Source organism: Hetaerina americana, unplaced genomic scaffold, assembly GCF_022747635.1.
Source record: "Hetaerina americana unplaced genomic scaffold, ioHetAmer1.1.p SCAF_3, whole genome shotgun sequence".
NCBI classification, from domain to species: Eukaryota; Metazoa; Arthropoda; class Insecta; order Odonata; family Calopterygidae; genus Hetaerina; species Hetaerina americana.
This window is the reverse complement of record NW_027286874.1, coordinates 43,208,524-43,236,463: the sequence shown is the minus strand read 5'-3', so window position 1 is coordinate 43,236,463 and position 27,940 is coordinate 43,208,524. Positions and strand designations below refer to the sequence as shown.

Here is a 27,940-nt window from a genome sequence, read left to right as displayed (position 1 = left end):
ATAAGTGAAGAAAGGTTTCAGAATGGTTTCCAATTGATTCTAGATGCAAATTAAAAGTGGCTTATCTATTATATGCTTGGCTGAAATTGAAAACAATGAAAAACTAAGAAACATTAAAAAAATATTTATTTATCAGGAGAGTCCAAATATAGACCCCATAATTCCTACCCTTTGAGTGAGTAAATTCAACTGACCATTCTGATTAATATGCTCTGATGTTGAAAAAATGTGACGAACATATAACCATAGGCTTTCTTTGAACACATGAAGTTTAGGAGTGGTGACCTTTTGGCATATAATGTGGAAGTTCTCTTGGGAGGAATTCATTAAAATGTTGTGCACAGCTTCTTTCAAGAAAATGGTCATTTTCCGGCTCATCATGCTGAAATCCAATACCTACAAAATAAAAGAATAGTTATAACAGTGTCTACTAATGTAGCAACAAAGGGCAACCTCTTTCCCTGGTTGGGCAATGATGAATTACTAATCTACAACAAACATGAATAGCATTCAAAACATAGTAGGCTCTTAAATCTCTTCCTCCTCCATGCAAAATAACACGCGATTTTCCTTTCTACAATTTCAATAAAATCTTTTGATACAATGAATCAGCAGTCATTGGAATTCAGCAAACATTTCTGTATTCCTAGAGTGGACAATAATATGATTTTTAAATTGTTTATACATGGAAGATCATAGTTTATTATTTGTCACAGAAGATTAATTTTCAAGGCTTTTGGACTACTGATCGGAGAGCCAATATATGCAGCTGGGTTAGGTGGTACCTGCTGCTCCACCCAAGCTATGGGTGGAGCTGCAGGTACCACCTAATTATTTTATGATATAAAAACATTTTTTATAATAAGTTCACTTCCACTAGGAAGTTGTGAACCCAGTTTATTGCATGCTCATATATTCTACAATGATGCCAACTATATATTGATGTATCATATGAGTTTATTTAGATTTATCTTAAATCCACTCTCATTACTGGCTTATACTTCATTGCAACATGCAAAAATGAGACGTCAGTCAATGCAATATTCCCCCATGTGCTAATTCTAGCTGGTCATTCTCCCCACCAATGACCATGCCATCTCTCTGAAATGCAACAGGAACCATTGACCCTCAGGTATGTTTTAAAAGACATAAGCATCTCTGAATCAAGACCCACTTCCCTCGTCCCCACTCAAGTGGTGGGTCATTCATCTGACCTCCAAGTCTACCATACATCTTGAAGTCCCAGATCACCCATCCAACTTTCTTCTAAGCTCCTCCTCCAAAGCTGTGAATTTCTTCTCTTCTCTCTACCACGCTACTGATGTCTTCCCCCTGAGCATCGGTTGAATCCCTGACCATCAAAGGGGAGACTGTTCCTCACTTGTACCACTCCTTTAGCTCTGATCGGTAGGCTAAACTGCTGACTGCTTGTCACCCGAGTTGCTACGAGACTTAGTGCGGCATTCCACCAATGAAGGTCCTGGACTCAGGGTCAAGCTATCCTAACCTCTTGACTAGTTTTGCCTCTTCCTCCCTCCGCCTTAATGGGTGTCTAATCAATATTAAGGTTTAGATTGCCATTTAAAGACATCTACACAGATTTATTGAGTATCAAGCTCCCAACCAATGGTGCTGCTATAGCCAATCATGAGGCAACTTCATAATCCACTGGTATCACTGGTTGGTTTGAAACCGTGGTTCTTGATTTTAGTACAGCCTGCTAACACAATGGGAAACTGTTTACAAGGAGAAAACATTTACTATGCAAAAATTCGAGAGAGACTCAAGATGTTCTAATGTTACCTTCATAAACAAAATGACATATTGCTCATGTCAAGGAGGGGATTCAAACAAAACTCACATCTGATGCTACACTTGACTACAATTTGAAGAAGGTTGGAGTTGGCCGGGGGTGATCAGATTTTATTATGCATGCAGCCATTATTTATGCATTTGAACTATATAAAGCAACAAGAAGTGGGGAACAAAAGAAATATTGCCACTTGGAAACCTTTATGCAGGCAATCGCAGAAGGGTTATTCAGGTTAAAGAAGCAATCTGGTGACATTCCTGCTGTGGTGTGGCATTGCGCACGACGGACTACTTTAAGGTATATCAAACAAAAGCACATTTTTGCAGAAAAAGCTGGGGGTATGACTTTGTTTTATATTTAAAAAAATATCTTTTGTATTACAATTTTTTTAAATTAGAATTCATTATTTTAATGCTTTGAAATTCATATTATGATCTACAGACATCATTCTGATTCGTTTCCTCATCTATAATGTATCATAGCATGAGATTTTCTAAAATAACTCTAAATACCTCTAGTTTCTGTGTACTTGCATGTATTAATGTCTTGGGCTTCAAATTGTCAATGATAGGTGCCAGGGGGACAAAATTTAATGTCCAATCAGACAAATGCTATACTCCCCTTTATATGCTCTCCAGATGACACTCATATAAGAATTGGGATCCCAATGAAAAATCCTGCCATCACAGGGATTCGAACCCAGATCCTTGGTGTGGTAAGCCAGTACACTACTCACTGTGCCAACCCATTCCTCTTGTGGTAAAAACAGGAGAGATAAGAATGAGGCACAAAGATTCACAAAAGAATGAGGATCAGTGCACTTATGTTATGAGAGTAAGGTGTACAACAAGAAAGTCAAGGATAATTCAAAGTTTCAGGAAGATAAGGCCATGTAAGAATGAGGCAGAGTCAATATAAGCATGCGAGGATAGGGCAGCATGGCAGGAATTAGCAATGAAGAATAAGTCTCCATTCATCAATAAATAAAAAGGCTATGACTATGTCCAACCCAAAAGGGAGCAAGAACGTAGGGTATGAATGTATTTATGTCCTCGCTATATTGTCCTCAAACATTTTCTAAATACCTGAACTAGTTTATGCCCTACAGTTTTTGTGTAACTAAGCCTACTTAGTTCTTGAGAAACAATGGTACACATTTTTCTTACAAATTATGGTGATATATAAGATTCAAGCAAATAATATTTACATGAAAACAATCAATATTCACATTAATATTGTTTCATAAAAATTACCTATTTGCAGGAGCTACCTTTTCTAGTTCTTTAAAATTCATTTAGGGAACACACAGCAAACTAAGAGCAGATGCAGTAATCAGGTCAGGATCAGTAAACTCCCAAAAACTTTGTTTTCAAGATACTTTTCTTAATTAATAGGGACATGCGCATCTTACAAAGGCAATTAAAAATGTTCCAAATTAAGCTTCAATAGAAAAGACTAAAATTTCATTAATAAACAAAGATCTTTTTTTGTAGGAAGTTTCAATGAACACAAAATTTAACGTTTTCACACATAATAGTCATATGATTCTCACCTTGAGTGATGATAAGGGGAGATCTTTTCCAATGATGCAGCCAGAAACAAATTTTGCAAAATTGGACACCTGCAGCTTCTTTAATTTTTCAAGATCATCAAGCTTATCCCAAATGGAATACTGTAGACATACCTGTTAGCAATGTTGAGAAAAATCAATCAAGATAAATGCATAAATACTTTCATTGCCTAATGTATTTATTAAGGGCCTTTCTTCTTACTTGGCCTTGGCCACTGACGGGTACTGGCATCAACAAGTTTAAGTATATAAATGTAGATTCATGCAGTACTGGTCTATTATTTATATAAATGAATGAAGGTCTGTTATACTGGGCAATACAAAAATAACGATACACAAGATTTGTATAAAAAGTACCGTTTACAATTTTTTCCAAACTGTTGGGTGCAGTGGTGATTCCAGACCATTGGTTAAGTGTGCGCATGAAAGCAGATCGTACTGGCATTGAAAAGATTACAGTGCACACCATTATCACTGCAAATCAGGCAATATGAAAGATCTGTTGAAGAAGCTTGCATGCGTTCCCTTAACGACCTTCTGGAATCTCTCAACCAGAGAGCCAGGAGAGTCATGGAAAAGCCACTGGCAAAAGTGAGTTGATGCTCAAGAGTTGCACTTGGGAGAATTTTGAGGCATTGCAGCAATATCTAACATAAATGCATACATCCGGAACTTTTTATACAAACTATTTATAGCACATTGCGGTACTGACCAAGAACTTCCTGTTATATCTGCACAGCTTACATGCCAAGAACTGGTAATATGGATTGTACACTTTTTCTTGAATAGAGCAGTGGATAATGAGGTTCATTACTTCAGTATCTTGCTGATTTCTTGAATGGAAATGAAGGATTTTCTCAAATGCATCATCACAATCCTGTAATAAAATATATAATAATTCAGCATTTTCAACAAAACATCAAGAGACATAATTTATAACAATAAAAAATTAAGGATGGGTTGAATCCAGAACTTGGTTTAATTTTATATCTTAGTGGCCACGTATCTACATGGTGAATTTATGCTAAATGTCACAGGGAAAGTTCATACAATATCTAGATATGAAGTATTTTGAAGGAACATCATGGTGTGGTAAAAGTGAGAGCCCTTACTCACAGATTCATTATTGAGAAGAAACTTCAAATTTGGCAGAAAGGTTTCTTTAATGATGTAGGAAAGTTTTATAAAAAGATTTGCAACAGTACCATTCTGAGGAGTGTTATCCTTACTGAAGTGAAAATCTAAGAGAAAAAAGTGGTTTTGAAACCATCCATTTTTCCATTAGATTAAGGTAACAAGAAAAAGGATCTTAATACCTATTATCATGTTGATGTTAGAAAAGATGCGCAGGTAAAAAGTGGTGTCAGTCATGTACTGGTAAAGTATTATATTGTACCTCATCAAGATACAGACTGATACATTTCAATGTGGTACTTATAATATAAAACATACAAAATTTCCCTGGAGCATTATCATGATGATTTAAAGAGTACACTACATACATCACTGGCACTAATAAGGAGTAATTATTAAACACCATGATTGTAAGAAAATGTAAGTTGAAACAAAGGAAAATTATAATATGACGGGGATCCAAAAATAACAGGAATGTTGTCATAGATTCTTTAGTTCTCAATATATTTACATTAAATTTTGTTCACCTTCAAAGTATTCCCCATTTATTACAATGCACTTCTCCAAACAGTGCTTCCATTATTCTAAACATTTCTGAAATTCATTTATCGGGATATCCTTAGGCCTTCTAGCAATTTTTGTTTTACCTCCTCCACAGAGTCAAAACGCTTTCCTTTGATGTCCCTTTTGAGTCTGGGGAACAAAAAGAGGTCACAGGGAGCTAAATCTGGTGAGTAGGGGGGTGGATAATCGATGTCATGCCGTTTTTGTCAAAAACTGCATCACGGAGAGGGTGGTATGAGCCGGCACACTGTCATGATGGAAGAACCAGTTGTCTGTGTGCCAAAGATCTGCTCTTTTCTTCCAGATACTCTCCCTCTACCCCTTCAGAAACGCCAGGTAAAACTTCTGGTTGACAGTTTGACCTGGGGGAACAAACTGCGATTGCACAATGCCTCTGCAATCGAAAAAACAAATGAGCATTGTCTTGATTTTTGATTTCACTTGGCGAGCTTTTTTTGGATGAGGAGAGAGCCAACTGTCTTCCATTGGCTTGATTGCTGCTTCATTTCAGGGTCGTATCCATAGCACCACGATTTATCACCAGTTATCACCTTGGAAAAAAAATTAGGGTCTTCTTCGAACTGATTTTGAAGCTCAAAATATGCCTGAACTCAACCCTCCCTTTGCTCGTTAGTGAGATGGCGAGGGAAAAATTTGGCTGCAACCCTTTCCATACGCAAATCTTCAGATAGAATCATCTGAATTGAACTCCATGACACTCCAGACATCTCACAGAGTTGATCAATGGTTCTGCGACGGTCTTCACGAATGAGGGCATTGATTTTGTCAACATTGATTTCGTCAATTCTTGATGTTGAAGGGCATCCTGAACGGGGTTGGTCTTCAATTGACATTTCACCATTTTTAAAATGTGTAAACCACTCGCAGACTCTGGTTTTGCTTACGGCAGTTTCCCCATAAGTAGTCTTGAGCATTACAATATTTTCCGCGGCCAATTTCCCCAACGGGAAACAAAATTTCACTTCAGTGCGTTGCTCTTGATACTCCGCCATCATGTTTTTTGCCGAAAAGAAAAAAGTTGAACACTGAAACAGCTCTCATGGAAGGACCCATCCAGTCACAGCAACGGCACTGCGTATACTGACACAGGAGGCCTGAGCCTGACGTAAGACCGGCCAAACGAAAACTTCCCCCAATCTCACTCCCCACCGCAGCCCAATTCCTGTTACTTTTGGGTCCCCCCTTATATATTATGCTTCACTTATATGAATGTCTTTTGAGAATCTGAAAAAATCATGGATGACAGGGCAGTGACCTGTATAAATGATGGAAATGATGATTGTAAAACCCAGCAAGTGGTAGTAGTTTCACGGGAGGCGACTAACATCCAAGGTCATTTGCACCATTAGGATGGATGGGAAAGGAGGAAGGGTTGAAAGAAACCCGGCGCCGGCATTAGCCTACTTTTAACGAAAGGCACCAAGGGGTCCGCTGTTTAAAGTTCCATTTGATGGATGGTGTACTCACTCAAAGTGCTCTTCACAAAGCACCTTAAATAGAAATCGGGATACCACTGAAAAATATCTACTGTTTCCAGGATTAGAACCTGAGTCCTTTATGTGGGAAGCCAGTACGCTAGCCACCGCACCGTCCCAATACCCAAAACCCAACTTAAACCAATATCATTTCAGAAGACACCTAGCCAGGCAGAGATATGCTAGTTTGAAATAATAGATGCATCAGCCTTAACAAAAGACCTTATAAGTATTTTTGCCAAAATTAATGAATTAATGCAATGAAGAGCATTAATATCAAAATTTAGATCAACATCTTAAATTAGTTCCAAATTTAAAACCCAATGATTTTGTAGTTGTTTAAAACTTGAGATAAATTATCCTTCAAAATTTGAAAATGTTATTTTATTTGAGTTAGCTTTAAACTAGAGTTAATATGTCATTAAATGATGATAGCCTGTATTCCAGTAGGGCGCTTAATGCTATATATACATATTAATGCCATGCATAATAATAATCTTTATTCATCCATACCATGGAGATATCAATGTGGGTGCCGTAAAGTTGTATTGTAGCCTTAAACTCTCAACAACTATGTTCAATTCAATAATACATAATTGAGAAGAATTTAAGACCAAGTAGTTACAAATGTAATTGCTAAAAGAAAAAAAAACAAACTAACCTCAGAAGTAACAAGAATGGTGAAGATAGACTTCCGAACATCTGTGTTCATACGGAGTTTTTTTGAAAGTTTAGCTATAGGACCAGAAGACCAATTATCACATGTCTGAGGAAGTGGCTTGGAACTTTCCTCAATTAGTTGTCCACTTGTCATAGCACGTACAACACCTTGCTCTCCACCTACACGAAAATGAGGTAATATCTATTAATGTCACTTTTACATATTTAAGTGCAAGTCACTTGCAAACATTTTCAATCATACAAATGAAGCCAATACTTTTTAACCGCCCAAACGCTGGATTGAAAGCTGAATTCAACAACTGTAAATACATGCTAAAGAAAGTAATTAAGGTTGCATCACTAAGTGATTAATCAAGGTAATCAGCACAATAAATATTTATAATGAACGGTTTTCTTCATACTACACATTAAGTTAAACCCTTAATAGATTCTTCTTTCCACAACACATACCACTACCGATACAACTATCAATATATTATGAAAATGCATGTTTTATTAAAGGTTTTACAATCAATTTAAATGATTAATTAGACATCTGGTTCAAATAACAGAGGGAGATGCAGCAGCTGTAACTTTTAGCAGAGTCATCTGCTAACATGCATTAAAATGTAGAAATTTCAAAGTGTAAAAACCATCACATCGAACATCATGCACCTTAAAAAGCCCCCAAACTTTCAGAGTGTAAGAGGATGCCTTGGTAACTAAACTGACTAAAGCACTAGGCCAAAAATTAAGTGATCCAGGTCTGGATTTCAGTCAAGACAAATAATTTTTGCACTTTGAAATTCTGCATATTCGATATCTGGTACTAATAATTGAACACTTCACATTAAATTTGTATTTTTACAAAGAACTGGCAGTTTCCAGATTGGTGGCTAAAAATTAATTTTTGAAATACTGACTGTAAGAAAACTGAAACACATTTGTGAATGAGATAATTCTATCACTTCACCTGTTGTAACTTTATGAAACAATTTTCAACTTCAAAATTGATGCCACAATTTCATATTAATTCATAATTAAAATTATATTACAGTGGAACTAAATGCCATAAAGCTACTTCTTTTTCTTCCTTTAACCCTTTGAGAAATAATAATTATTATAATTGCTTATTTTCACTCACAGTAACTTTGGTACTCAACAAGCTAACCTATACCACTCTCTCTTCCTCCTAAACATGTAGGTACTTGAAAATAGCACCAGTGACTTCAACTCATGTTAACACATCCACTCCCAAGGTGTACTATATGTAATAAATTGTAATGACCAATGATAAGCTAGGATTATCATACACTTGCAGCGTGCAACAGAAGAAACTCTATGAACATACTTCATCTTGTTCGTGTAGCTACTTTGATTCAATTCAAGAGCAAACATTTCAATTATCTATACGTGTACTACATTTTCATAGGAGTCGCACTAAAGACTTTAAGCTAGCTGCAAGGATTAATCAAAAGAGATTTTCAAGCACCTCAGAAGTAAAGAGGGATTCAATCAAAATTGGATAGACATGATCAATCACTGCATGCCATGAGATCACAATTCTTTTCCACCAATTATATGATGAAGAAAATATTGTGAAATATATTATGGTACGACTGATAATAGCATGAATTTGCCAGAAGTATTTGCTACAAAGGAACTGGGATCTGAACCAAAATATTGTGAATGCAGAGGTGCACTTTCAAATTATCTCCAAGATTTTCAGGTCAGGGCAATTAGGATTAAATAAGGGATGAATTTCACAGAAAAGGTACAATTTGAATGTTATTAATGCTGATAACTTACTAAATACTTAAATGAAGGAAGAGAATAAATTGCTGAAATGAGATGAATGATGAACTCTAAGAATACATAGGTATTTCATTTCAGACAAGAAATGTATGAATCTGCTACATGTCAGAAAGTTAAAACAGGTCTTTTGTCGACAGTGGAATTCTAATATAACTGATTATAAAAAGAATTTCAACATAATGGAAATTTGCTAAATTTTTTACTACTCTACTATGTTGCCTCTATGGCAACTTGACCTATGCTTACTTTCACTATTTGATTGCCATTCAAATTAAAAAAATACTGTGCCTCTCAAACAAAGAAAAATCTCTCTAGCTGCACTATGAACACTTCAGAGTACCAAATGCTTAATTTCATTAGAGATGGAAAATAACTTACTTTTCAGGATTAGATCAAGGGTCATATTAATTGGAGTTGTACAGCTGCCTGGATGGAGAAAACCTCTCATAAGCTTCTTCAAATGTTCCATGTGGTCTGAATCAAAGTTGGGTATTTTTTGTACATTATTATTCTTTAATGCAAGGAGGATATCCAGAATAAACTTAGCACGAGAACTGCAAAAGAATAAAATCATGCTCAGTTATAACAATGAGAGCAATAAATTAACTTCGAGCTACAAACATGTTCATGACTAATAGAGAAAAATTAAAACACACATAAATCAAATACTAATGCTTAATGCATCATTAAGGGAGATGCTATTCATAACCATGTGATTTAAATGCTAATTGACGTGATGTTTTTCATGAATTAAAATGCATGAACGTCTGCATTACAAATTCCCACGTCAGGAGAGAAATTAAATTTAATGCTTTTACCTTAAGATCATAAGAGGTAGGTATAACTTCTAGAACTTTGAAAGATACTTATATTGCCCAATTGTAATTGACTAGAACAGTATGAACTTTTTCAGAGAAAAAAATAATGATATCCTTATTTTCTTAAAAGTAACCTTCAGGCTCGCAACTGGGAAATAATAATCATTAAAATTCCCATTCAATACCATGACACACACTAATTCTTGCAAGAAAGAGCTGTGAGATGAAATGAAGCTGTGACCATCTAAATTTAGTTCTCTGCAGGATTCTGAGGAGACAAGGAGGGAGCATGGTGGAAGTTGACTATTAATTTTTCATTCCATTTAAACCTTAACTTCACTAAGAATTTTCCATCGTAAATACTCCTGCATTTAATGAATTTTTTTATTTCAGCCCTCATCACATGGTACAAAAATGGAATAGAAATATTGAACAAGATGCATGAGTTTCATGAGATCAAACACCAAGAACTGAATGATAACTTTAAAATCAGACAAAATAATTTTTGAGTTGAAATATGCTGTAAATAGTGCATCAGAACATTATTGAATTTTACTAACCCATTTTCTGACACTCTTGCAGCAGTAGCTTTTTCTTGAATCAATTGTACCAATTCTGTCAACTGAAGTGAGTTTTGTTTACGTAGACTAATCCCAGAAATTCGTAACAACAACACAATGAGCTCTGCATTTTTTTCCGAGAAGTTTTCTGCCAACAGGTTAAGAATGTCATAGATTAAAATCTCACCGATAACCTGCAATAAAGAAAAAATATTTATTATAAGTTGTCCTCTTCCCCACATCAAATACATGCTGAAAGGACATCCCCATGGCTCTGTGGAAGCGTTACAACAGGTTATGATGAGGGAGCTTTGCAGCATTCTGGGCAATGCCTTCCAGAGGGCATATGAAGCATGGAAAACCTGCTGGCAGTGGCGTGCAAATGCACAAGGGTGCTACTTTTTTACAAGACTTGTGAGCGAATGTATCAATTCTGGCAAAAATATTTTTTTATTAGCTCAGTCATACGACTTTAGGGAAAGATTTTGTATTCCATGAGATTCATTTCACACTAATTCTGCAAAATATTAAATTTGGGGCCTAATGAATGCTAAGTCACCTAATGAATTCTTGAAGTTTAGTACTATAAGAGACTATGAGATGTGACACTCCCTTACAATTCAGCCACAGCTATCAACCCGAAGGTCTGCTTGATAGACAGGGGTAGAGCTCAACTAGTATTAATCCTGACAGCAGGTGAAATACACATATCAGGTAAGGATCCAGTTCCTTTCCTTGTGCCGCCTATGAAGGTTTTCGAGTACTGGGATCTGGTACACATCTTGGGCAAAACTGAGGTGGCCCAGAGGCACGGGGGATTGAGATGGTGTGGGGGCTAACGTACTGGCTTTGGCCCTGGCCCACCCTGAGGGCGCAGGTTCAAATCCTGGCGGTGTTGAATATTTTTCAGAGGTATCTAGATCCCTACTTGAGGTGCTTTGTGGAGGGCACTTTGAGTGAGTGCGCCGTCCGTCGGATGGGACGTTTAACTGTGGACCCCTAGGCACCTTTCGTAAAGAGTAGGCTAATGCCGATGCCGGGTTTCTCTCCACCCTTCATCCTTTCCTGTCCATCCCCTATTGCGCAAATGACCTTCGCTGTCGGTCGCCTCCCCTAAATACTACTACTACTACCCAGAGGCATCTTCAGGAATTGAACCTGGGCCCTCCAGGCAACAGTTCAACGTTCGACCCACTGGAGTACCACTACTGCTATACTTCTTACCATTAGGAAAAACTAATATTATAAGTAAGCCTTCACATAAATTCCTTTTTTTTTTAAATGTAGCTGAGAGTAAATATGATATTATCTACAAAAACCCACACTTGTCACTCCAAAGGCTAGTTTGATAGTTGAGGTTAGAGCCCACCTAGTAATAAGCCCACCGGCATGCAAAATCGGCACATCGGGTAGGGTTCCTCCCCCTGTGCCACTTATGGTTTACTAGAAAGAACTGGTACCTGAAAAATCACATGACTTGGGTGAAGTTGAGGGTGCCCAGTGGAATCACCCAGAATTGAATGAGTCCTCCGGTCAGCAGCTTGGTGCTCTCTCCACTAGACTACTAGATCCAACATGCAATAATGTAAGTATATATAAATTTGGACAACATACAAACAAACGTCCAAACATCACATGCAGTTTATTTTGAACCAGTGACATATTTATTTGAATCAAAATCTGATCAAACCAATCAATTTTAAAACATTGACACCACATGCAAATACTTTTGCTAAATGAATTTGCAGTTGCAGTTACATAACCCACTAACACCAAATACAACCAGTACAGTATGAAAACAAGTAAGAAAATCTGGTGACATACTACGAAGGTTTACAAATCAAAAGACAGAGCTAATAGTTATGTATTACTTTTCCATCAACTGACCTTAAAATTATAGAGATATGACATTAATACTATCACATTGTCCACTTTCTTGCATTCATCCTCACTTGGTTTGCTATTTTGCAGACTGAATTCCTTGGCAGCGGCATAGGTGACAGAGGAACCTTCAAGAACCAAACCTAATTATTAGACTTGTACTCGTACATAATTGAAAATTCATAAAAAAAGGTCTCCGCACGATAGCGGCAATATAAAAGTCTCATTCATACTTATCTTTTACAGTACTATAGGCAGTCAAATAAAAACCGAATACCCACCATAAAACACAGCCTGCTTAAAGCTAGAAGCTAGCTTTTTACATGTCAATATTGTGATTGCTGTGGTAGGAGAACTGCATAACGACAACTTTCAGGCATATGCAGTTGCTGGGTTATGTCCTTGTTGGTGCGTGGACTGGTTGCTGTAGTGGGTGTTCGGTTTCCATTTGACTCCCTCTAATACATTCAGCAACCAAAATTTTCAGTACCATAAACTGATAGATTTTGTTCTAAAACCAGTCTTTATCTACAATGTTAATACATTAAAATTAGCACAGTCATGAATTTAAACAGTATAAAAATTATCAAATTTAATCCAAACATAATTATTAAAATTAGCTAATAACAAGAACTATAATTCACTAACAATTTCAGCATTTAAACAGAATAAATATCAAAAATAAATACAGGAATACATTTAAATGTAAATTTTCATTAAATTTAAAGGGGATGAAACTGATGTCAACACTTCGTTATTTTAATCAATAAATCTATTTTTTAATTGCATCTAATAGTATCTATTATCACTGATTTTCAATCCAGGGAAAATATTAATTTTAGATTATCTTCAACAACAGCAAATGTGGCCTCATTCACTCAGTATGTTGTACTATTTTTCAACTGAGAAACAATCTAAACTCATCCTCTCTCTCTACTGCTTCCCTTGCACATTCAACTAGAGACTTCCTTCTAGATAGGGCTTGAAACCCAAACCTTGAAAACCCAAAAGTCAAACCCAGGCTATCTAGGGTTAAAATGAACATTTGTACCTAACTAGGAATTAGGCAGGACCATTACTACACTTCTGAACAGCGGATGAGTTTTTACCACAAAAATGCAATAAATAAAAACATTGGTCTCATAGATTTGAAATTTTAGGGAGAAAATACCCTCACATTTCAAATTTACAATAAAATACCTCCATATCATATTTTATAAATTTTCAAGGCATTCATACTGTATTTAGTAGCATATAACATCTAATTACTCCTCATAATGCACTAACATTAGAGATCATATTTCATATAATTTCTCCTAATGCAAAGCAATTGTTCCTCTTTGGAAGCAGTTTGTAGTTGGATTAAGTAAGCTTATAAGTTACTATATGGATGAAAAAAACCACTAATGATGTATTTGTGCCTAATGAAATGAATACAAAATTATGCAGGCAATAGAATAGCTCCAATTTTTCAGTGTGGAATGTAATTAAGATGAGTTGCATTTAGTCGGAAATCTAATGTTTACATGTGATACAATGAAAAAGACTGTTCCACCGTTTTATTCAAATTAAGAAATATTATGCAATTTGATTTACGTAACATGGGCATAGTTTAACCAAGTGGGATACATTTTTACTTATCTAATATAATTTATCCACCATCCTTTTTGTTTGATGTGCTAACAGCTACAATATGTTCACAAGTTTCAAGAAGTAGGAGATTAATGACAGTGATTGATTAGGTCATGTTTCACAAGTTTTTAATATGCAATATATAGTTAAAGTTACTAAAATTTTTTGAATAAGGCAGCTCAAGGGACTGAAATGGCAATCATGCGATGAAAACAGAACTGCTGTACATCTAAATGTTTCATTAGGTACAAGATTAGTTATGATATACATCTTAGGTAAATAGGTGCCGTTCTATGCTGAAGAAACAAATATTTTGTGAGGTCAGGAGAAAATACAATGCGACTGATGCAAATGCATGATTGTAGAAGAGAGTAAAAGTTAACACTTAAAGGTGCTAACATAAGGAAATCATTCAGTGGACCCAAATCAGGCCATGATTTGAAATAGAATATTGATGCAGGAAATCATGAAACCGAAAGTGGAAGAATTAGCATGATTGATAAACATTCTACATCAACAATTTAAGGCAAGCAATGGATACTAAGTACACTTGATGCATAATAATGGCTTTAGCCTGTGATGCAAAACTTAACCTTGCCAACATCTGCCCTCTAGCTTCAGTAATGGAGTAATAGTTTTCTAGAGGTATGTTAACTGGTTTGAGGAAGATTTACCATGCCCTTCCATGCTAAATGGGTAATAAAGGATAAACATCAATTTACTTCAACAGACCATAAATTTACACCATTAATGAAACAGATACACGAAATAGCACCACAGAAACTTCAAGAAATGAAAAATTGCACTATAAGGATAGCTGTATCAGAAGATGATACCAAGTCACTACAAAATGTTACTTTAAAATAAAGAAAAGTGCCTTAGGAAATGTTACTGAATGGGATAGTTGCAAGATGTCCAAGTCATGGAAGGATGTCAGCTGATTTAATGATGAATTGGTGGAGAGCTGTGTTCAGCAGATGATCTGAGGGTTTTTAAGACAAAAAGTAATGGCCATGCTAAATACGTTCCAGGGCTACCTTACACTGGAAGTTAAAATTACCCTTCACAACAAAAATACTGACTGACCTTGCAGTTATACCAGAATGTATGACATCATAAATTCAAGCCCTGGATACTCTAGAGATAAAGCCCTTGAAAGATTATACTAGGTAAGCCAATTTTTTTCAGAATGGCTCTTGATAGGGTGACTATTCATTACCTCCAACGGAGAAAATTATGAGTGTGATTTGAAAAATTCATGTAAAAGAGAAAAATATTTAATTCTTTTAAAACCATTTTAATTCTTCAAATTTGTCTCCTTTTAAGCCTATAAAGTTGGCATAATGCTGCCTAAGGGTTTTTGATACCTTCCAAAGCATGTGATTGCTACAAATCTACAAAATAGACATTTGCTTCTGCAATCAACTAGTTGAATAAAATCCTTCCAACCATTGATTTCTTTACATTGGAGAACAAGTGAGCTGGATCAGGATAATAGGAAGATGGGGAATAAGTTGGACTTATAAATCCATAAATTTTGTGACCACACCTGCAGACCTGGTGATTTGTGATGGAAAAGAGCTTTTATGTGGGCCAACTGTAGACATGTTTCCAACAGCTCAGGGTTCAACAGTCCAGTAATGATGCATGGCATGCACATGTAATGGTTTGATCCTTTTCCAAATAATCAATAAAGATTTGCCCTTGTGAGTCCCAAAAATAGTCATGAAGAAAGACATTGTCCTTTCCTTCTTTGGTGCCGAATCCCAACAGACAAACTACAGCTTGAACTGTGCGTCACCTTCAGGCATGCAGTGATGTATCCATGTTTCATCAACAGCCACAAAACGACACCCTGAGTTCTGTGGATTAAGCTGAAACAGCTGAAAACTAACCTTGGAATGTCACACAATTTCTGTTTTTGATTGATTGTGAGCAAATATGGCACCCATCTTAAGGATAGCAGCCTAAACTTTGTGCAAAATATTTTGTCCATTCACTCGAGATGCCTACCTACTCTATGCCATATTCTATGCCTACTCATGCTCCTCAACCTTCTATCATCCATCTCTAAACCATGGATTTAATCAATCATTTCTAGAGAAGTAATCACAAAAGGGCACCCAGAATATTCAGCAAACCCTGTGATCAAATAGTCACACTGAAACTTTTGGAACTTAAGCATTCTAATTGATAGTGTAGATCAACCAAAATGTTTCTTTTTAGTCTCTAGAAGTGGTTTGCTTTCAATCAAATAATGCTTAATCAACACAGGATATTCTCTTTAATTCATTAGAAAATCATGACCTATTCAAGTCCATCAAATTCTTCATATATACCTATGTGGCTGAAACTTGATGTGTGTTCCTTCAAGAGATGCTACTAACTGAAAATAACTTGGATGCAGTGCTGCCATCTCTCTGACTTGGCATGGACTTTACAAAATGCCCTCATCAGAAGCCCAATCAGCACTTCTCTGTAAGGAAATCATTCGGATATGGAGAGCTATGAAGCCAAATTCCATATCAAGAGGAATCAAGAAATGCTGTACGTTAAATTCTATCAATGATACTGGAGGCCATTATGGATAAAAGTTTTTAAAAATACATATACCTTATTATTTGGGAGAGTAATACTAAATTTCTGTGTTTTTGTTTCAGATAATATGATGATTGAGCTAACATTAAGTGTAATGGTGCTTAGTCTTTGGATCCATCAAAAAACTACAAAGGCCGGCACTCTTTTGCTGAATTCTTAAAATAAATCTAGCCAGGAACTCACCAACTGAAATGTCAACATTGGAATGCAGGATAGCAATTAACATGGCATTTTCCATGATAAGTCTTTCTGGTGTTCTCACAGGTGCTACCAAGGATGCTGTTACTACCTCTACCAAAATTTTGTTAATGCTATTCTTGCTGTTGGACATGTACAAGTTTTCCATCTGCGCAAAGAAACAAAAAAGGCAATTATAAAACACCAAATATGTAATGGTATCTAATAATTTCAAGACTAAAATCGAGAGAAAATATGTAAAAAGTATATCAGTCTAAACAACAGTGATATCATCTTTATGCTCTTCACAACATCCAAATTTTGCCTCAAAGCAGAATAAGAATGAGATTTCATCCATGCTGAAATACAAGCTTTGCTGCATGCAAGGCATGTACATAAATTACATCTTCTCTTTAAAGAGAGAAGTTATAACTTACTTTTAAGCTTAGAATAAATGCTATTTTAATTTATTTCATGTTATTTAACTTAGAATAAAATGTTAAACTTTATGACTTAGAATAAATGTTACTGGAATTGGCTGACATTCTTCACATATGCGACTAAAGGTGATTATTTACTTTTCCATCAAAGCTTAATTTTTATAGAAGTTTCACCATTAAAAAGTTAATTTACTGATAATTCATGATTGGAAACTCTAAATTGCTGCGAACTCCCCATTCTTTATGTAACGTACAATGCATTTTTTCAATTAAGTGGTATGATCCCAAACATTCTTAATCATACGCAATATACGTGCTGAGATGAGAGGTATGCACTTAAAATAGATCTTAACCAAAGATGACATGTGAGAGAGGAAATTAATGTTGGTTCTAAAGTTAAGAATGATGATGATACTACATATTTAAACCTGGGATGTAAAATTAAAAAATTAGGTGGAATTGACACAGCTGTTTTTTTTCTTTCCATAAAGTTAAGAAGCTGGAGGAAGATAGAACACACACAGAGAAAATTAGAGATAAAAGAGCTTAAGATAAAGAAGCAAAAATTTCATTAAATTTTAAATATATGTTGTAGATTCTGTAATTGTGAGGATGACTGGAACATAAATATTTTCCCAATGCACAGTATGTATCATAAATTGAACCATAAGATGCTGTGACTTAACTTGGCTTTAACCTCCTGGACTGTGGTGCACCCCACAAAACTATGAACACCAGTGACATTGTATGCACAGTATTTTGTCACAGCATCCTGTTCCTATAGAGCCCCCAAAATTTCAGAGTGTAAGACGATGCCTCTGTAACTTAACTGGCAGAGGTACTCGGCCAGACATCAAGGGATCTGGGTTCGAATTCCGGTCAGGGCAAATGATTTTTACACTCTGAAATCTTTGCATTATAATTACATGTAGAGTTTGATTCAAAACGATATAGCAGAGAAGGTGAGTTAGGAAATGGATTGTAGAAGAATTAACTGGATTGAAAAGGAAGCAGTAGTAGCAGGCTGTAGAGGAAATCATGGGTGAGGAAACTGAGCTGATACCATTAAGGAAAAATGGAATACATCATTCGCAGCATCCTTGTTCCTAAACCATAGTCCCCACCTCACTACTATCCCTTCCTTTGCGGACCATCACCTTCCAATCCCCCATCACTATCAAATGTTTCTCTCCCGGAACACCCGCTAAATACCACTATTCCCAGCCCATAATATTCACTTCCAAATATGCCCTTAAATCAGCCTACATCTTACGGGCCAGGGCATATGGGTATGACTTATTTCCATTGCAAGTTTTCCAGTCGCAAGCCGATTCGCTGGGGAAAATACTTTTACCTATTTCTTTCATTATCAGGCATAGAAATGTTTATTTTTATCACAAATTTCGATAATAACAGTGTTCTTAGCCAGTAGTAAGCAAATATTTTAATATTTCCTGAGTGGTGCGGTGCTGCTGCGAAACTAATATGTGTTGGCCTAATGGGGCTTTTGCCCCTCTGCTCAAACATTGTATCTCTCTTGATAAATGTGGAGTCTTTGGGCACTCAGCTGTAAGTAGTATAATAGCGTCATTCAATGTGTTTATTCATTTCTATCTTTTTAATGTGCATATCTGCTTTCACATATGGAAACTAAGTTTTACATAAAAAGTTACAATAAGAATAACCTCATTGGATCGTAAGAGAGAAGAAGAGATCATATTGTATTGCATTTAAAATTGAAGTCATGAATTACGCAGAAGAACACAGAAACAGAGCAGCTGAAAGGTATTTTAGCCCAGAGACTGAGAAGATGACATGAGGATGCAGGAAACAGAAGACTGATTAAGTGAATGCAAATAGGAATTTAAAAGAAATGTTCACATTCATGAGCATCTAAATGACAAAAGTTTGAGGAACATGTTAAGAACTGGATCCTGAATCACAGGAAGAAAGGGATTACTATTTCAATTAAAATGATTTTGATTAAAACAAGAAAATCAGCAATAGGTATGTCTATTGCTGATTTTTCTGGGATGATATCATGGTGTCAGGGATTCATTAAGAGAAATGGTCTGTGCATGCATACCAGAAGTACAATAGCACAAAAACTGCCCCTTGACTCAAAAGGCTATAGAATTTCACATATACATCACAAACTCAATAAAAAGGATGTGTTTTTAAATAGAACAATTCGGGAACACGGATGAGATACCCTTCACATGCCCTCAAATAGTACAGAGGACGTTAAAGGTGTTAAGTCAGTAGTGATAAAGTCTCCCAGAAACAAGAAGATGCACTATTTTGTTGTTCTTGAATGCTGCACTGAAGGTTCAAATCCCCCTTCTCCATTAATATTTAAATGAAAAATGCAGCCTAATTGTACAATTCCACATGGAATTGATATATACGTTCATCCCACAGGATGGATGGATGGAGAGGGTATGATGTTGTGGTTACAGAAGGTGTGGACCAGGCATTCAGGTAGTCTTCTGATGAAATCACCTTTGTTAGTGTGCAATCAGTTTAAGGCCCAGAAAAAGGAGCCAACAAAAAGCCTTGCCACGGAATGGAAGATATATCTTACAGTGATTCCTGGTGGATTAACTTCTCAATTGCAACCTCGGGGCATTTAAGGTAAATAAACAATTCAAGGGATCTATGGAAGAGTGGATAAAGTAGAGTGAGGCCCCAACTCATGACGTCACACAGATGGGAAGAGTGAAATTGCCATCGATTTATAGTGTTTGAGAGTACGCGAAAAAGCTCCATCAAAAAGAAGCGAGACTATTATATAGTAGTGTCTTTTACAAATGTGGAATTAGCAATGCACCAAATGGAAGAGAAGATGCCATTGTGTATAAGGAAAGTGGCCACCCCAGTAAAATGAACTGCTAATATGATTTTAGCAGCAGTGATGACAAATTTCTGGGATTCTATAATGAATAAATGTTCATGTACAAATTGAGTAGCTTCAGGCGTGATGTGGTGGAAGTCGAACATAATGAATAACTGATCGAAGCACTTTTCTACTCGATAAATTTTTTTTATTTTACGACCAGTGTATTTACGACCGTTTCGATGTATTACGTCATCATCAGGTCACCTGATGATGATGTAATACATTGAAACCCAGTCGTAAAATAATAAAATTTTATCAAATGAAAAAGTGCTTCGATCAGTTATTCAAACGTTTATGTAGTAGCTAATTTTTAAAACTAATAATTCTATATTCTAAGTATAAAGTGCTAACATTAAAATGCTTTGATTCTTTTTTTGGTCTGATCCAAGAATTTTTTATTAATTCTGACCTTAGAAATGACTGTCTTATGCGCAGAGAAATGTGGTGATTTTGTACTCATATCTCCTTACATTAGAGAAAGCTATATTTCAAGAAGTCAAAGATAACTAAGCAAATTACTTAAAATTACATTATGACAAAATTAAAGAGATCTTTACATAAATTCAGTAATAACCTATCAGGAAAATTTATTTGCTTAAGAAAATTTTTCATTAAAGCAGTCATGAAGTGATATGACATTTAAAGTCACACTTCAATAACTCACCATGCATAATAAGATCTTATTTAAATGATAATTTTAACTAAATTACCTACTTAAAATAATCACCTGAAAAACCATTAAAAATACAAGAATGACATATACTGTCATACAGAATTAGAAGAAAAAATAATTATAAAATTAGCATTAGTTTTACCTGGGTGGAAATTTTATGCATATTAGCCTCAGCAAGTCTATTCATATAGCCTTTAACTTGTCTTTTAATGGAAATAAGTTGCTTGTCATCACTGCTGTCAGGTTCTGCAGGACACTGCCTTTTCCTTTCTATTCTTGTACCCTAAATATCAAGTAAACTGATTAAACAAACATTTTGCAGAAGTAACACAGCACCAAATACATATAAGAAATCCTTATCCAACAGAACTCAAAAGAAGACACAGAGAATCGCATTTCAAAAATCTGACTATATTTTCCATAAAAATAGATGTTTTGCTGAAAACAAGGGTTTCTCCTACATTCCCTTGGGTATACAAGAAAAAAAAATTCAGGTGGAATGCCAAGACTGATTGACCACATCTTTTGTATAGTAGCTGTGGCCAAGATGCATGAGTAGCAAGTTTATAAGTCCTTAATAGTGCATTTATGTGCTGATACAGCCATTTTTGTCTTGTTTATTGTCAATTCACATTGTAAGAGTCAAATTTTCAGTCATCATTATGCAAGTTATTATTTTTCAGTTAAATCAATCAACTGGAAATATACCACATAAAAATTACCTTGGTTTTTTGACAGCAAACCTTTGCCACAATTTCATTTTTTATTAAATACATTATAAATCACCAACACTAATGAGCTTTATCATGCTGACATTTAGAAGTAACAATTAATGCTTAGAGGCATATTTTTTAATGTGTCAGGCGATGAGTGGGATTTCTAGATCAATACAGAATTTCAACTTGAAACCACTGGTGGCACTTGGTAAAGAGTAAATAAATTAAATAACCAACCATTTGTATACTAACTTGTAACAACTGTCAAAAATATAACAGTTTCATGTGGCATTTCTAAATTACAGCACAGTTCAATCTAAATAACTACATGCAATGCCTTTACACAGCAATTCCAGCTGGACAAAAAAATGTTGTAATTTCAATTGTAATAGACCGTCAGGTAAAACTTTGGGCAAAAAGTAAGAATCAAACTGGACTAACACACCTGTATATGGTGGAAATTCAGTGTGAGGAGCCCATTGCAGAAGATTAGACTACTTCTTATGCACATTTCAAAATACCTACATGCCCTACCATCAGCTACTGAAAAATATGGTGTGATACCAAGTGCGTCTATTAGAATTTCATGGAAATACTATTTCCATAGGCTAGTAATGGATGCTGAATGAATCATTTTAACATCTTGGCATTGTCTTTCAATACATAAGATGCGAGATAAAATTGAAATTTTGCAAAATTATACACTTTTGCAGCTTTTACAACTTTAAACAGGGAAAAAAGTTGCATGTAAGTGAAAAAAACTTATTTATGATCATAAATTCATTTCAATAAATAAAAATATATTGTTTTAACCAAAAACACTACATGACATGTTACTATGCATAAGTGATTTTAGTGCATCCCATTTAAATATTGGAATATGCAAAGAGTACATCATTACCATTCTAATATTTATATGCTACTAAACATAATTAATGCGTAATATTTTAATGTTTCACCAAGATTCAAGACTTTGTTTGTACATACATATCGTGATAAATTCAAATTCTGGATTATATGAATTACTGAGTGGTATCAGAGTATCATGAATACTTGGCTGTACTACACTCAATTTCAAGCACTGAGAAAAAATGATCAACCATTCATTTAATGAGTCAATTTATTTATCATCACAACATTTAGCTTTAATATTTACATCCCCTTTTTTGTGTTCTTTTAATATATGCCCTGTAAAAACATAGGTTCTGATCAATATTTGTAGTAAATTCAGGATTGCATCTGGATATTAAAATTGCTTCTCATATGAATTTCCATTGATTTCAATATACTTCCCAAATAATTAGGCTTAGTAGCTAGTTCAGACTTAACATTGCACAACAGAGAACCTCTTCTTAAATGACGTAACCCATTCCATACTGGCATACAATTTTAGATCCAGCCATATATGTTGAAGTGCCAGCAACAGGGTCCACTCCTATCATTGCCGTTGCATACATAATTGTTAATTTTCCTTGTTTTATCTATTATGTGTCATACCCTTTTGCCATGCAAGAATTATTTTATAATCCAATTAAGTCAATTATGGTGCTTTTGAAGGGAAGAAAAACTCAATGATGTTGTGCTTTCTTTACAAATTTATATCTCGATTTGAAAATTGATAGGTACTTTTGCTCCTAAATGTGAAAAAAATTAATATTACTTCTACACTAAACTCACCTCTTCCTCAACATTTTGTGTTTCACAAACATCTTCTCTATCCAGTGATTTTAAGGTACATTCTGGACCACCAGAGTTCAAATCCTCAATCTTCCACTCCTTGCTTCTCTGGTGACTGACATGACTTTCCTCATCAGGTTCAGAAGTTAATTTTCTTGGATGCTTCTCTTTTGGATGTTTTTGATGAGATTTTTCTTCACCCTTTGGAATTCTTTTAAGATTGTCTGAAACCTGTTCACAACTTTCAAGTAAATCTATGGTTTTTGGTTAAGAAATAGGACAGTCATCATCCATAATTGTCAAAGAAATAGGAAAATAAATTTCAAGATAAATAAGACACTAAATTGAACATGAACATTAGCTTCAATGTAAAAATGCTCCCAGCAATTTGGTAATATTTAAGTGGCTTTTGAATGTGAGTATGGAGTAACGTGCTGCTCAATGTTTCTCTCAAATTGCAATGCATATCATCTTTCCTTCTGAAGATGTCATACGTGGCAAGAGTGAAACGTGAATCCCTGCAGTGGTCTATAAACAGCCACACTTGAAAGCGACCTTAGCCACCGTAAAAACATGTTGAAGGTTGAGAACATGATGAATTTTTAGGGCTATTACAAATTTTGAGATCCTTAGTTACCCTATAGTTTAGAAGGGAGTGAGAGAGATATAAAATCTGATAAAATTAACACTTTTTAGATTTATAAATTTTATTGATTGCTACTGAAGTTAAAATATGAAGATAAATAAAATGCATTCATGCAAATGAGGATTATTATTGAAGATCACCATGGAATTATTTCAGATAAAGAGCATTTAATAATTTAAAGACACATGGCAATAGCTTCAGCCACTTTAAGTTTGGATTAATAATGCATGTCAACATAAAAAAAGCTTTACTTTATAACAATTACTATTAGGTAATACACCGGTTAAGGTAAGTTTTAGATGGACACAACTACCAAATAAATATTTGTTTCTCCTAAAAAACATAACCCAACATCCTACTTTACAACAGGCCCCTCAGTATAATTCCTCCCCCCTTCATCCCGTCCAACATCCATCTCCCATCTATTCCTATTTCTTGCCCTTTTCTTGTTTGCTGAAAATTCTTCTCTTTATCACAGTCTTCAACATCTCACTGCTGATCAATATAATTTCCATCTATTCTTCCTGCCTCCTTACGATTTCTCCCAACAATACCCTCTCCTCTCCCACCATACCTATCACTTCATTTGTTTTCAGTCCACCACTTCACCTTCTCCATCCTTCTCCTCACCTACATTAAAAAAGCCTCCAATCTATCTGTACTTCAGTAGTAGTCTATGCTTCAGTGACCATGTTTCTGTGATGCACATAACTATTCTCTATGTCAAACTTTGCATGGGACTTAACATAAAATCCTTACTCGAAGCCCCAGCCATCAATTCTCTCCTCCTGGTGAATACTTCTTTGCCTTATGCAATTCTTCTCCATATGTCCTAACTTCTTTGATCATTTTGGTCCATAACAATTCTGAGAAACGTAAACTGTTCTACCTGCTCTAGTTTTAGCACCCCTACTTAAAAGTTGCACTCATCCTTTCTCTTTCTGGAAAGCCTTATAACCTTTGTTTTAATTTATATAAATACCCATCCCATATCCATTGCACTGAATTTCCAATTCACTCAGCAATGCTTGCCATCCCTCAGCTGACAAACAAACTAGAGCTTGGTTATCAGCAAAACTGATTTTATGTATTCCCCACCGACTTTCATTCCTACCTCCAGTTCCCCCTATGCCTCTTTAATCATTTCCACCATATATACATAGAACAGCACGAGTGATAATGGACAACCCTGCCTCAGTCATCTTCTTAATACTGCCCATCTGTACTCACCGTTCCTCACTTGCAGCTGAGCAGTCTGAGACATGTACAGATTTTTGGGGATTAGCCTCATGTCTCTTCAATCTATTCCCATTTTCTGCGATATACTCATTGGTTTTTCCCAATACTCTAGCAAATGCCTTTTCGAAATCTACAAAACAGGTAGATACATCCTGATTGTATTCTAAATTCCTCTGGATTAGTGATCTCATTACTGCAATGGCATCACGCCTGCTTCTCCCCTTCCTTAACTCAAACTGTTCATGCCCTAAGTAATCATTTGCCCTACTCTCTATCCTTTTGTTAATGATCCTCAGAACCACTTTAGCCGAGTGGGAAATTAAACTTATAGTTCTGTAGTCCTCACATGATGTACCCTTTATCTGTTTCGGAATAGGAACTAACACTGATCTCACTAAGTCTTCCAGTCAGATTCCTAATTCATAAATGATACTCATTAATGCATAAAGACTCTCCCTCCCAAATTGATAAAATTTATATAGTTTCGCAGGAATAATGTCAACCCCCACGGTCTTATTTGATTTCATTTTCTTTAATGCCCTTTATAACTCACCGTCCAGTAACCCTGGTCTTTAGCTCTCTTCATCTACATCACATTCTCTATCTTTGTTTAACCTTGCTGGCCCAAGTTCTTTACCATACAGTTAGTTCTTTTATATATTCCTTCCATCTCTCCTGGATATTTTCTACTTCAACTATTATCTTCCCTTCTTACTTCCTGATAGTGTTTTAAAATTCTTGAATACTGCACCAATTTCATTCTTCCTCTGTAGAATTACCATATCCTCGCAATACATCTTCCACTACACTTCTTTTGCTCTTATGTCACCTGTCACAAATTATTATTTAAATTTGAGCCAGCATGATGGAAGTCCCCAACACCAATAATCTTGACCCATGTATTATATAAATAACTGGCGACTAATCATAAATTTTAGTTGATGGCTTTGGTATAGCAAACATTATCAAAGATAAGATTAGCCCCGTGAGTAAGTGGTGACAAAGACAACAAATATATGGGAATAATTGAGAATTGGGACTTGCAAGCTAACAGATGACAAGGGGGAAAGCAAACACACAAAAATTATTAATGGAAAAAAACTAATTTTCCAATGAGACTGTTAAGAAAATTATTTCCCAAGTAATAAATCTGATTTGCTGATCAGTACCAATGTAATGGGATAAAGCTTCAGGTGGAAAAATGAACCCACAATTTCTTTTGTTATAACCATAATGCAGCCTCATTTCAATCATATTCAATGTGTTGAAATGAGATTAGATTTATGATAACATGTAACTGAACAACGGTTGAATATCACACTAACTTAATCAAAACAGTTAGGACTCTTGGAAGAAAAGCAATCGCATCTCGGGGGTAAGAAACCAAAAGAATCCAATGATATGGCAAAAACGGTTAACGAAAGGTGTTCTTCTTCCGTCGTAAGCTCGTTAATTCCACTCTTCTTATGAACTACTACTACTATATGTTCATTAAAAAGAACTATTATAAGGATACAGTCCAATCCATCGTCAACAAAGGACTTGGTAATACCTGACGTTCGTTTCAATTTTAAATTTTTTTCAAGTTTGGAAATAATGATATCTTCTTTTTTATTATCTTCCAGTAGTTTTTTATTGCCAACTGTCCGGGTACTTTGGGCTTTTTTCCGCTTAAAGGCCTTTCCTTTTCTAGCTCGGTAGGTTCCTGGAAGCTACAATGTAAACATATTCTCATTACAATTTTCTGAGCATTTAATGTTATATTGACCAATATTTAGCACCTCACCTTTCTATCCATAAGCTTATCCTTATTTGCTGCCTTCATTGTTAATATTACCTAAGGTAAAAACACAAACACGATCAGTATAAGTTAAATTCTTAGTCGAAAATGAGTCAAGTTCTTCGTTATAAAGTAAATATAAAGGTTACACGCAAAAAGAGATCGTATGTCGAAGAACTGCTTAGGCTTCAAACCAGGCCGATCTATCGTTGAACTGAGTTAATACAATTATGTGCAGTTGAATAAAGGGGTTTGACTCATTTAAAACAAAATTCTGGCACAAGAAGTTTTGGGAATGATGTCTAAATGATTAACAGTGCAGCCTTAAATTGAGTACTTCAAAAGTTGAGCAATTAACATAATATTATTTTGGTTAGTGAATACCAGAATATAAGATGAATTGATCAACCGTAAAAAGCAGAATAAAAGCCTACCAGACCGCGATTCCGTGACTCGACAAACTGTGTCAATATTTAGTATTCACGAAATCTTCAGTTCACCGCCCACAATGAACTATTCCATGCTGTACTGTTGTCATCACATGGCCATGAATGATAAATGAGCATCGGAAATACCCGCAAGCAATTCATGAACGAGTCTCGTTAGTGAACAACTCTTTAATGCCGCGCCCTTAAATACGAATGGTATAAACTTGGTAGATGCAATAATATGTGGAAATATGAATGCTGTTTCGGTAGAAGGACACAAGAAAGTTTTTTCGGAGCCTATGGGTTAAGTACAACGAATTAAAGAAGAGATAATCTGGCAGAATTAAGCTTGAAGAAAAACTTCGGGCAGGTTTGATTTCAACATGAAAGAAATAGATACTCATGGATGGTGGTTTAGAACAAGAAATGGTTAAAGATAGATTTAAAAATCAAGGTCTAGCCTGTAGGAGTTGTCTTGGAGCCGGTATATATTGTGCTCACAATTTTTATCTTGATGAAATCCGTTTTAAAGCTAAAAAAATCGAAAATAAGAACAAGTTATTTTGGCCAGTGGAAAACTAAAAGAGGAGAGGCAAATAAAGACTTATAAGCATCAAATGAATAGAAAAAATGACGCTTAAGAATTTTAAGGATGTAAATTATGCATGGGAAATCATCAATCAAGCAATATGCAATGCTACTGACATGGTACACAGTAGAGGAA

General features: G+C 35.4%; 1 protein-coding gene across 1 annotated transcript; it reads right to left on the bottom strand.

Moving 5' to 3' along the window:
• Positions 1-109: 109 nt before the first annotated feature.
• LOC139690334 (nucleolar MIF4G domain-containing protein 1) lies at positions 110-27,282 on the bottom strand. Its single transcript, XM_071587733.1, has 13 exons — positions 27,273-27,282; positions 26,795-26,845; positions 26,525-26,720; positions 23,124-23,377; positions 20,873-21,013; positions 16,725-16,887; positions 12,318-12,439; positions 10,431-10,624; positions 9,431-9,606; positions 7,239-7,417; positions 4,096-4,260; positions 3,366-3,497; positions 110-396 (listed from the first exon to the last, which is right to left on the bottom strand). The coding sequence occupies exons 2-13, from the start codon at positions 26,831-26,833 to the stop codon at positions 133-135; spliced, it is 2,025 nt and encodes a 674-aa protein (XP_071443834.1). The 5' UTR covers positions 26,834-26,845; positions 27,273-27,282; the 3' UTR covers positions 110-132.
• Positions 27,283-27,940: the final 658 nt, after the last annotated feature.